At 35.5% G+C, this 13257-nt stretch overlaps 1 protein-coding gene across 1 annotated transcript in view; it reads right to left on the minus strand.

Moving 5' to 3' along the window:
• sptlc1 (serine palmitoyltransferase, long chain base subunit 1) overlaps nt 1–13257 on the minus strand; it is a 41331-nt gene that overhangs the window by 26148 nt on the left and 1926 nt on the right. Inside the window, exons 2-7 of the mRNA XM_039759477.1 lie at nt 8223–8330; nt 7607–7701; nt 6648–6741; nt 5726–5798; nt 3956–4088; nt 3046–3175 (exon numbers count right to left, since the gene is read on the minus strand). Coding sequence (XP_039615411.1) covers nt 3046–3175; nt 3956–4088; nt 5726–5798; nt 6648–6741; nt 7607–7701; nt 8223–8330 — 633 coding nt within the window. The remainder of the gene's footprint in view (nt 1–3045; nt 3176–3955; nt 4089–5725; nt 5799–6647; nt 6742–7606; nt 7702–8222; nt 8331–13257) is intronic.

Raw genomic sequence — 13257 nt, forward strand, 5'->3', positions numbered from 1 at the left:
GTGCTTCAAGAACCACCACGCACAGACGTATGCAAGACATGGGTTTCAGCTGTCGCATTCCTTGTGTCAAGCCACTCTTGAACAAGAGACAGCGTCAGAAGCGTCTCGCCTGGGCTAAAGACAAAAAGGACTGGACTGATGCCGAGTGGTCCAAATTTCTGTTCTCTGATGAAAGTAAATTTTGCATTTCCTTTGGAAATCAAGGTCACAGAGTCTGGAGGAAGAGAGGAGAGGCACAGAATCCACATTGCTTGAGGTCCAGTGTAAAGTTTCCACAGTCAGTGATGGTTTGGGGTGCCATGTCATCTGCTGGTGTTGGTCCATTGTTTTTTCTGAGGTCCAAGGTCAACGCAGCTGTCTTTACAGGAAGTTTTAGAGCACTTCATGCTTCCTGCTGCTGACGAACTTTATGGAGATGCAGATTTCATTTTCCAACAGGACCTGGCACCTGCACACAGTGCCAAAGCTACCAGTATCTGGTTTAAGGACCATGGTATCCCTGTTCTTGATTGGCCAGCAAACTCGCCTGACCTTAACCCTTATAGAAAATCTATGGGGTATTGTGAAGAGGAAGATGCAATATGCCATACAAAACAATTCAAAAGAGCTGAAGGTCAATATCAGAGCAACATGGGCTCTCATAACACCTGAGCAGTGCCACAGACTGATCGACTCCATGCCACACCGCATTGCTGCAGTAATCCAGGTCAAAGGAGCCCCAACCTAAATACAGAGTGCTGTACATGCTCATACTTTTCATGTTCATACCTTTCAGCTGGCCAACATTTCTAAAAATCCTTTTTTTGCATTGGTCTTAATTGATATTCTAATTTTTCAAGATACTGAATTTGGGATTTTCATTAGTTGTCAGTTATTATCATCAAAATGAAAAGAAATAAACATTTCAAATACATCAGTCTGTGTGTAATGAATGAATCTAATATACAAGTTTCACTTTTTGAATGGAATTACTGAAATAAATCAACTTTGTCATGATATTCTAATTTTATGACCAGCACCTGTATCCTACAGACAAGCAGGCTAGGCTGAACACAGTCCTCACCATTGTGGATCACAATGACCACTCTACCCATATCCACTCCATTATTGTCAGATTAGGAATTCACATAGAGCGCACCTAACATAGGGGCAACAGTCTCAGTTCTAGTCCATGTATATATTGTGTCTTTAAAAAGAAAAAAAAAAAAACACATACGCCATTCTCTGTGAGAGAGTGAAGATATTGCTAAAATATAGTTTCTCAAAACTTTTAACAGACAATGGAGGAAAGGAAAAAAGGAGACTGCTCAAAATTATTTACAATATAAAGAAATTGCATCTCACTTGAATTAAAAAGCTTAGAAGTTCCAGCTGCATTCACGGAGTTAAAATGTTAAAAGCAAAAGGTAGGTGTATATTAAAAACTCTAGGTAACCAATAGGTTGTATATAATTTGTATAATTGTGACTCCTAATTAAAAGAGGCAATATAAAATACACAATAACTGAGAAATTAAAATCATAATGTACCAAATAAGTACAGAAAGGACAACATATCACATGACCAATACTCCAAATTATGTCCCCCCAAGTATAATACTGGAGGGTCCTGTTGTTACAGCATATCTATCAGACAACAAGGACTACCCAGCTATTAAGGACAATAACCAATTTAGGTAAAGTGTTTCAAAACCTGCTGTTCTGACTTTGATGCTATGATATCCTCTGCCAGACTGTAAAGTTGAAAACAGATTGTGTCCAGGTGGTATGATTCTTGCAGTATGGCAAAGTTTTATTGCAGTAGCATTTGGAACCGATATCTGCAAATGGGCAAGTTGAACGTTATTAGAGCAGATGTCAACCCTCTGGACAGGCTTTCTATCTTGTGTTTTATTACCATGGTACTTCAGTGATGCCACCTGTCAGGGTTTATTTCTGTTGTCCTAATAGGATGTAATTGTAGTGAGCTTTTTAAAGACACACAAAAAAGAGACACATATATGCCCAGAGTGTTTTGCACTTAGTGTGTGCTCCTCATGGCCTCAATAGTATTTTTTTGTAAATTTTCATGAATGAGCTTCTCAAGTAATACATGCAAGTCTAAAAATTAATTGGAAGTATTTTAATGCAAGTATAGTCTAGACTTAGAAACAAGATCTGGAAAGTGAATGGTCATTATACACGTGGTTTTTGGGGGTATTCAGTAATGCAAAAACAGACTAATCCACCTGAATGAATACTGCACAATAACTGAACTGAATTCAGATTTAACATGACTTTACTAATCTGAAATAGCTAAAATTGCTAGCAAATTTGTTACTGTACAGCTCTTTTCAAACAAAGAGTGAAGCTTGGTTCTTCCACATTGTATCTGCACTGAAGGAAAACCAAGGCTATTGAGGACCCCACAGGCTTCTCAGAGGCAGAGGAATGTTGACCCATGCAAAGAGATAACCAAGTTGTCTCATTAGAAGAGAGAAAGGTGCCATAGAGACTTTCAAGAGCTCCTGAACAATGCAAGGTGCTAAAATTAGCTCTAACCTGTGGTCTCTGGGGCCTAAGAAAAGATGACTAGAAATAATTTTGAGGTTTGACCCTAAGTGTCCCTGGAAAAGTATTTAAAGCCATGTTAGAAGTGTACTTTAGTCTAGGCTGAGAGGGGAGTCTAGGGACAAATAGAAGTGAAAGAGATGTGAAGTAAAATAGCTTCCTTGTGCATCTTTATACTTTTCAAATCACAAGCTGCTTCACATAATTAATAAGGGCACATCCATCTACCCTCATCCATGGGGAAAACAGATATTGTTTTTTCCATTATTTTGCAACTTTGTTTTTGTCAATTCCTTCATATTTTTTTTAAACTAAGACACCATTTTGATATCTGGTTTCCTTGATATTATTCTCGGAATGGAGTGATGCCTTGATGGTGCTCTCCAATAAAATTATATACATTCATAAACAAAGAGACACAAAACAAATTAAGACAATCATAAAAATATGATTTTGTAAAATGAACATGCTTTTGAATATATTTTGGAATTTTTACCTTTTGATCTTCAAGTTCTTGCTGCTTTAAAATACGCTCCAAATCTTCCATATCATTATGTCTGAAATACTTAATGTGACTGCGTGATGCTTGCAAGCCTTTCTGAATTGAAAAACATGCTGCTTCATCCCTGAAACGGGTACACAAGCTTTCATATTAATAATATTTAGCCTACAAAATGTCCTTCACTGTCTAACATTCTGTACATAAAACTGCAACAAGCACATTGGATTTAAACATTCAAGTATATAAATTAGAAATGTTCTACTTGTGTAGAAAAAAAAAAAAAAACACTGCTTCTAAACAAAGTGACTGTGAGTTTATACAAAGCATCATTGCAGTGGCTGTAGCAACATTGGCAGTTCCCCAGATGGAAGTAGTGCAGTGGGAACAAAGTCCTTGGATAAAACACTTGATTTATGCTTTAATCCACATTAATTCTCTCTCTTTAGGAAATACTTATATAGGAAATAATTATATCATCTGATTTTACTATGGATGTATATTTGAACTAGGTTAATGAGATTCATCAGTCAATAAAGCATATACGCAGAATCAAAGCTGAAGGTGCTTTTTTTAATTAATATACAATGTCTATCAATACTGTGCATATTCAATCATAATGGGCTTTTTTGATTTTTACAAGATATTCTTCTTTGAGGCATCATTTCATTTCAGGATGATCATTGTTTTATGTCAGAATACCAAACAAACACCATCCAAAAACACTAATTGACTATTTAAAGGTGACACAACCCATTCAGCAGTGGAACAAAATTAAACGGAAACGTTTATGCAGTACTGTATAAAAGAGACAGGATTCTGGAGTATTTTCAACCAGACTCAGCCACCAGAAGTGTTTGAAAATTATAAAAAACACCTTGAACAAATAAAACTTGTATGCACTTACACAAATACAATATCTCCCCTCTTTGAGTATGCTGGTATAGCACTGGCAATTGTTGCAAAGCCATATGAATATATAATGGCTTCTTCAGTTCTCATAAACTTTGCTAGACGATCTTCTAACTCCAAATGAACATCTGTGAAAAATATACAATGAATTTATATTTAAAAAAAAACCAACTACATAAAGTATTTTTCCATTAAAAATTTCTTAAATTTTAAATTAAACAAAGACCAGCCCCATTATACTCTACATTTTGATGTGTTAACTGCAATAGACAGATATCAAATGTTTCTCTCTGCACTATTATGCCAGACAGAAAGACTGCTTTTAAAATATACTTATTGTCAATGTACAGAAGACAAGAACAGTTTAAAATTTTAAAATGAACCTTATTTGCTAAAGGGAACATTTTATGGTACAACTGAATTTTGTAAAATTGCTTAAAGGATTAAGGTAACGAAGAGCAACTTCTTATTTACTTGTGCCATGGGCCAGTAGTACTTTTCAAAAGTTCTTTTAATCAACATTATCTGAAGCAATTTCCTCCTTTTATAATAAAATAAAAAGTTACAAGCAGGCCAAACTTAAGCTTTTTATAAAATATTAATGCTTCTGTAACAGTAATTACTTTTGTGTCAGATGCTGATATACAAAATTATCTCAGCTGACTGCAACAGAGCAGTAGTTGGAGGAGAGGCACTCTGGTTCTGTGAAATTGGCAGATTAACAAAAAATAAAGCATTATCAGAATTTCATTGTTTTACACTTGAAACTGGAAATTTCTATGTTAAATGTACTTCTAGTCAAGCTCTTTTAATTCACTGAAACTATTAACTGGAAATCATTAGTTTATTTCATTGAGACTATGAGGTTCACACGTTTTTGTTTTCAGTCCTACAAACAAAACTGTCAATAAAACACAACTGAAGATCACCCAAGGGAGATAAATGACAGCTCTATTAGTAAAAACACAACATAAAAATGCTGACAATTGATTTGTCAATAATTATCCATAAATGATATAGTTTGCACAAAAAAAAATTCCTTTAAATAATAAATGTGGGCAGAAAAGGCATAACTTTTACATTCTAATGTACTGCATATACACAATAAAATACATTATGATCAATTCTTAACATTTAGTTTTTGTTGGAATTTATGAAAATTAACAAGAAGTACTGTGCACTGCATCAAGTTTGGACATATTCCTTTCCATTATCCGTGAATATTTTATGTTTCTTTTATCATCATGGAAAAATGTCTTCCCAGATACTGTGGTGAGGCACTGTATCTGCAGATTTTCATTCAACCGTATATTTTTGAGCAAATAATTATCTCCTTATTATAGTAAGTTAAATATTTACCAACACTATCAAAGTTTGACAGTACGAAGGTTGCTACTGGAATTTAAATCACCACCAACAAGCATTAGCATTAATTATAGGTAGAACTGTAGTAAATACAATCACACTTCAGATTTCCATGTCCCTTCTTTTGAGATAATCCAAATGCAAATAACTCTGACATGGTAGCATTTGATTTTGCTGCAGCAAGCATGTTAATCATGTAATCATTTGTCAGATTTTCACAACACTTGAGGACATTGATTAGGAGTTATGGTGCCTCCTTTCTTTATATGGAAAAGGCATAGCTTCCATTATGGACAAGTCCTATACATTTTATCCATTTATCCATCGCTGAATTGTTGCATTCACACTTTGACAAATGTAAAATAGTATTAAGAAGTGGCAAAATTAAAAACAATCTTACCAAATGTACCATAGAAACCACGGGGCCCACAAGTACCTACACCATACTTCCGTAAAGATTGTAAAGCCTGGTTCTGTAAAGTAAAAAGAATTACCAACAGAAATGAAATCTTCTACTATTAATAGAATACAATTTTTAAACATTAGCACTTTAGAAAACTGTAAAACATTAAAAATATACACAAACTTTATATCCCACATCTACATACCACCAATATTGAATTTCCAGGTTTCACATTTTGAAAACATATGGAAGTATAGCAAATAAACTCTTAAGATTAATTGGGTGCATAGTGACCAGACACATTTCTTGTGGAATCTCCCATGCAATTGTAATGCAAATGTTAATTACTACTTCAAAAGTGCCCAAACACTTGTTATTATAGACACAGCTGCAATACCATAACATGTGACAAAAATGCACGGATGGCTTACAATCACAGCACCACCATACAGTGGACAACCTTGAAACTGATGCCTCATATAAAGCCTATGTCACATTACATTACTTTTTGTTGTGGGGGATGTCATAGATGCAGTTACTGATCTCGTCAATGCACAATGTTAAATTGCAAGACTTAAAATCGGAACTCAGATCATATTTACCAAATGAGCACCAATCTCCCAGCTCAGTTGTTCTCAACCCTTTCTGACAGTCAATATCATGCTGCCTTATGGAACCGGCAGAGTACTGTTGTTATTTTTTGCCACATTAGGCAATCTGCTTTACAGAAGTGCACCGCCGACTGATCCAGCTCCCTAAGATTATGTAAATGAAGGCTACAAGCAAAACTGCTGGAAAAGTTGCATAATGGGACATAGGCTTAACTAAACACTATACAGCTATAACACAAGAGTCCTGTGCCTCCCACAATAATTCCTGAAAATAATGGCACAGAGATAACAAAACCTTCATTACATACCTTTACTCGATCATTGTCAAGGAGCCCCAGGAAGTTAAAAGAAGCAAAGTTAATGCACTGCTTGCCATTCACTGTAATCTTATGACATGGTGGGCTATAAAAAAAAAAAAAATAGTTATGAAAATATACCATAGGCAATTAGCATGAGCAATAAAAAAAATATGTAGAAATTTTAGTTCAGTTAAAGCACTACAATAATACATTGTATCAGGGGTTCTGTAACTAGGTCCTGGGGGCCCACTGTGGCTTCAGGTTTATGTTTTAACTAGATTAATTATCAGTGGCAACAACTGATAACACGGATCTCAAATTATTACCTGGTATTTTTTTATTTTCTGTTATTCTACATTCAGAAAAGCACAGCAGCATGATTTGTACATTTATGAGACATTTTATTGCTATTTTTGGTATAGATTTAAATGCTTAGCTCTCTTTTGTTGAATTCATTATATTTTGCCTGTTCTCTATTGCTCCCTTCATTGTATCTTAATAATGACAATTAAAAATGAGCAGAGCAGACACCCAGGCAAACAACCGTAATGTGAAAAGGCTGCAACTACTTTAGCATCAGACCCACTAGTTAGCAAATAATGGATTAAACAATTAGAACACCTGGAAAAGTAGAATGAAACTATTGTTAAAAAAAAAATACATTATTCCAATATAACTGTTTAGTACATTTTAATATATATTTTTTTTACCAATATTAGTTTTCTAATTTCTATATTTTTCCCTAAACACAAAATCTGGGAAATAAGCCCAGGAGTTCAATTAAAAAAAACAAAAAAAAAAAAAAAACAAAAAAACAAACTACTTTTCTTATTCGTAATTGTCACTGGAATGCACTGTGTGCTCCAGGTGCACTGCACAGTAATAAGAAAATTTAAAAAGTGCTCCTAGCATGCAGTATTCAAAGGATTATATATATATATATATCCTAAACAACTACATATAGTTACCCTGAAACAATATTATAACTAGGAGCAGGCTTCTCCTTAGACATTCGTGGTACGAGAGGCTCAGGTTGCCATTCTTCAATAATTTCTTCGATTTCCTAAAAGTGAGAATTAACAAAGTTTTTTTTAAGAAGCACTCTTATCTGGAAGTAATATTTTTGTCATACCATTTTGAAAAAGATTAAAATGACACTTTACACAATTTGCAGTTAGTATATTGCATTCAAGGTTCTGTTACCATTTAACAGAAAATTCAAATTACAGTATACATTTAGAATAAAGTTTATGTACCATACAAAGAAGCTGGTATAAAACACAGATGGTCTGTTTCATTCAATTAACATTTGTAGCTTTAAAAATATCCAGATGCTGACTAAAGAACAGGTGAATTAAGTAATAAGATTAAAATGTGTAGCTGAATACTAGCCACAAGCCACACAAAAGGCAGTTAAGCAAAATGTATTTTGATAATACAAAGTAACCTCTTAGGTTAAGGAATAAATGTAAATTTAACAGCATTACCTGAAAAATGTTTGAAGATATACTATATTCAGTTTTGTTAGAATTACTTTGCATCAAACAGCAGAATGAAGAGTATCTTTAAAATATTTTTTTTTACCTTTTCTGTTAAATCCGAGCTATCCTGCAGTTTGTAGGTTTTAGAAAACAACAGCCTGATTATCCACAAAATGAGGATCCCTTCCAAAATTAAATGGTAAGCAGGTGCCTGTGAAAATTAAGGAAATAAATCAATTCTTCCAGGATAATGCCTGCAATTTTCTTAATTGCAATTACATTTTGAGAAAATTGCAACAATATCTTCTGGTTCTGTAATAATTAACAGATTGGTTTGCTTCAGCTTGGCAGGAGAAGAAACTTTTGTAACTACCTGACAGCACACACTTTCATTTAGCAAGCAGGGAGAAATCTCACATAACAGCCATTTTCTCCTCTTGTGCAAAAGGAGAATGGGGTAATTTAACCAAACCAACAATGACATATTTTAACCAAAAGGAAAGCCACTGTTCTTAAGCAGATTTTATTTAATGAATAAAGACACACAAATTGTAAAACCAAATCAATTTTGGTTTGTATAAAAAAAACACACACAATGACTTAAACCCAATTTTGTAAGAACTCAGTTAAGGCCAATATATTTTTTAAGAAGTATGCATAAAAGATCTTCCATCATTATTTTCACTTTTCTTATTACGATGACAGTCTCAGTTACACTTTGCTGGGCTGACCAGACCACCCTTTCTTCTCTGACTTTTTCTAGAAGTTCTTGGAGAGTTCCCACATTCTTCCAGGCCAGTATGTCCTGGGTCTAATCTCAGTGTTCAGTACTTTGTATACTTCCTGCGAAGGGCACCAAGTGTGCATTCTAACTACATGCAAACTCCCTTGTCTGGGCCCTTAATAAACGGTAGCTTTACTCCATGACTGGAGTCAACAATGTTCTGGCCACGACTACCTGTAGCTACCTTCCTTACTAAGGTCCTCAACACAGTCCATTCTAACTCAATCAGGCTAACCTCTGCAGAGATAGAGAGGTGCGAGTTGAGTACATTCCATTAGTCTGTTGGGCCATTCATCTACCTGAGCCAACAAAATTCCGAAGTTATGATCAGCTGACATCTCAGCATTTCTCTTTATGCAAATGTCCAGAACATAATGCCTCGAATCACATAACAGAACTACAAAGTAATTCATTGAACTTTGACCCAGAGTACACCGGTGCCATGTACACTAGCGAGGATCCATGCATTAAAATGTGAAAAGCCAAATATCTGATAACATGTCACCATTTAGCCCACAAGGCATCCATGCTAGGCTTGCCTCAAAGTTTGGGAGAGTGACCAACTATTGTTGAGAAGTTTGGTTCCAGTGGCAATACTATGCGTAGAGACACCTTCTATATCTAGTACAGTAAATTATGAATGTTAAGTATGCTTTTAGTCTTCCATAAACAAACAAACAACAAAAGAGCAGCGATTGTATGATCCAAAATAGGGTTTTATTGAACCAGTCTTTTGTGGCTTTGACACACTATTTTATGGCAAGCAAACTATTCCCTCCTGATCTGATGGTCACCCACATAAAGCAGCATCATTCATTATCTTTTTGGATTACTAAAAAAAATGTCATATCCTTAAAGCAATACACAGTAACTATTCACTTGGATTTTATGCACCTGCTTGTGGTTTATTAACTTACTCACTTTGGTCTCTTGTTAAAGCACCTACAGTTACAATCCAACACATATCCACAAACACTGTGTTGTGGGTATGTTTAGAAAAGTGAAACATTCCAGTTTTAATGTATAAAAAATACAAAAATAAGACCCACGTTGACAAATTCGTAAAAAAAGAGCACAGAACATATTAATCAGCAAAGCACATTATAAAAATGTCCAAATATTTAAATCACATAATATAAAAAGGCAGTGTTCTCAGTTCATCAATTTTCAGTGGGTTAATTCAAACTCCTTAGATTTCTATCATTATTAGTAAAACAATAATAAGAATGAACAGTGTTCTCTTTGTTAGCATGCTGCATTTCCATTTTAAGTTGCTGCTGTAAGTTTTCTTTGCACAAAGCTTGATAATATTGATCAAATCGCCACATATCTGCTACATGGGAGCTCTTAATACTGAAATTCAATAAGGCTTATGCTGGTGCTGCATGCCAAAAACTATTTTTTTCTTTTCAAAACTGATGTTTTATTCAAATACTCATACATCTATCTGCATGCAAATAATGAACAAGTCACTCAGCAGCCTGAAATAACCTGTGTGCAAAAATCAACAAGAACTCACACTTGAATCCTGCCAACATAGCAAATCAATGCAAACAAAAATGATAAATAAGCACATTTTAATTTTTCACTAGCACAACACATATAAAACTGATTTCATGCCTTTCTCTCATTAAACCAGATAATAAAGCACATCTGAAAAAATACGATAACATTGACCTAGTTTGCAACACAAAAATCAATACAAAACAAGACTTGACAAGACAACAACTTGTAGCTCCTGTGGTCTCCTGTGCTTTAATCACTTTTTATCTACTATTGCTCACTTTAAGTAGAAAGTGATGATACCATTCAGTTACACTGCACAGATTATGAGTGGAACAAGTGTATGCTTGTTAAAATCCATTAATTGCATCCTCACAAGTAGCACATTTAAAGGATCTAAGGAGACTTGACAACAGCAAATAGGGAACTTATGAGCCGGTGTTGCAATGTGCGTAGGGGTGCCAGGTGACAAATTTGTGTCTCTTCAGAGTTGCTTCCTAACTTGCATACAGTGCTGTCAGGATAAACTCTATCCCATGTGTACCGAACCACGATTAAGCAGGTTTGAAAATAAACGGACAAATAATTTGATATCCACATGGCTCCCCATTATGATTTTCAAATCAAAATTTATACACCACAGTGAAAAAGTCCAATCTCTGTTACAAATACATAAAACCAGCTTTGTGAACAAAGTCACCTACGTTTGCTTTAGCAATAATGAAATGGCAGCGTAAAGTGTGCAAGATCCTAAAATGTTAAATAGTACAAAACAAATTAGCTAAATAATTTTAATTATACTCTCTCATTGTTTAAGGTATTGAAAAAATGTAGTCTCAATTTTGGGTTCTCTGAAATGGTATTATTGGCACATTCATAGATGCAGTCAGCTTTTTAAAAAATTTTGGGGTTTTTAGTTTGATTCCCTCCTTTAACTCCCTATTTGCCTGTGCTACAAATGTAAAAAAGTAAATACATAAAAAAAATTAGTAAAACAGCCTGTAATGGTATTTTCCATTTAAACAAATTATTTTGCATATCTGAAAAATACTGCACATTGGCCATATTACCAGACTGGTTAGCTTCACTTCTAGTTGGACAGCTTTTATTTAGTAGGGGCTATGATTTAGTGGCTAGGGTATCTGACTCTAAAAGATATGGTATGTATGCTGATTTAATACTTGACTTCAATTAACTTCAACTTGCAGTGCTCCACTAATTAAACATTATATATGCATTACATATAACTGATCTACTGTACCCAGATTTTGTATGGAAGTAAAATATAAAATAATAAAAAGATAATTCTTGTGAAACACAAATAGTACTGCTGTCTTGCAGATGAATGAATGTAGTCAAATAAAAAACCCAACATGGAATTCATTCAAGTTTGCTCATTACTGTACAGTATATTGTCTTACATCTATTTATAAAGTTATGATCATTATTTGTACCAACTACACCTGTCTGGCATCTACCACTATTTTTTTTTATTTTTTATTTATTTTTTTTTTTTAAATGTGAAGGCAAACATAAAAGTATATTTACCCTAGAATTCTTACTCAAGTCATCAGTGCCTTATGAAACGGCACCGGGGAGGACACGAACTATCCCTGGATGTGGGAACCAGTATATTGCTGGGCATATTTGCAGCAGGTAAATAAACAAACACTTCTTTAGGATGTAGAAGAAAATCTACAAGAAACCTGTTAAACACTGGGACTTCCTCTTTCAGCTGCTCCCATTAAGGGTTGCCACAGCGGATCATCTTCTTCCATATATTTCTGTCCTCTGCATCTTGTTCTGTCACCCCGATCACCTGCATGTCCTCTCTCACCACATCCATAAACCTTCTCTTAGGCCTTCCTCTTTTCTCTTCCCTGGCAGCTCTATCCTTAGCATCCTTCTCCCAATTTATTCAGAATCACTCCTCTGCACATGTCCAAACCAATGCAATCTCGCCTCTCTGACTTTGTCTCCCAACCGTCCAACCTGAGCTGACCCTCTAATGTACTTATTTCTAATCCTGTTCTTCCTCGTCACACCCAATGAAAATCTTAGCATCTTTAACTCTGCCACCTCCAGCTCTGTCTCCTGCTTTCTGGTCAGTACCACCGTCTCCAACCCATATATCATAGCTGGTCTCACTACCGTCCTGTAGACCTTCCCTTTCACTCTTGCTGATATCCGCCTGTCACAAATCACTCCTGACACTCTTCTCAACCCATTACACCCTGCCAGCACTCTCTTTTTAACCCGTCTTCCCTAATTCCCATTACTCTGTACCGTTGATCCCAAGTACTTAAACTCATCCACCCTCGCCAACTCTACTCCCTGCATCTTCATTATTCCACTGACCTCCCTCTCATTTACACACATGTATTCTATCTTGTTCCTACTGACCTTCATTCCTCACCTCTCTAGAGCATATCTCCACCTCTCCAGGGTCTCCTCAGCCTGCTTCCTACTATCGCTACAGATCACAATGTCATCAGCCCCCCATGGGGACTCCTGTCTAATCTCGTCTATCAGCCTGTCCATCACCATTGCAAATCAGAAAGGACTCAGAGCCGATTCCTGACGTAATTCTACCTCCACCTTGAATGCATCCGTCACTCCTACCACAGACCTCACCCATTGTCACAATTTCCTCCTACATATCCTGAACAACTCTTACGTACTTCTCTGCCACTCCTGATTTCCCCATACAATACCACAGCTCCTCTCGAGGCACCCTGTCATATGCTTTCTCTAGGTCCACAAAGACGCAATGCAACTACTTCTGGCCTTCTCTAAACTTCTCCATCAACATTCTCAGAGCAAACACTGCATCTGTGGTGCTCTTTCTTGG

The sequence above is a fragment of the Polypterus senegalus genome, chromosome 7, assembly GCF_016835505.1.
Source record: "Polypterus senegalus isolate Bchr_013 chromosome 7, ASM1683550v1, whole genome shotgun sequence".
Classification (NCBI taxonomy): Eukaryota; Metazoa; Chordata; class Cladistia; order Polypteriformes; family Polypteridae; genus Polypterus; species Polypterus senegalus.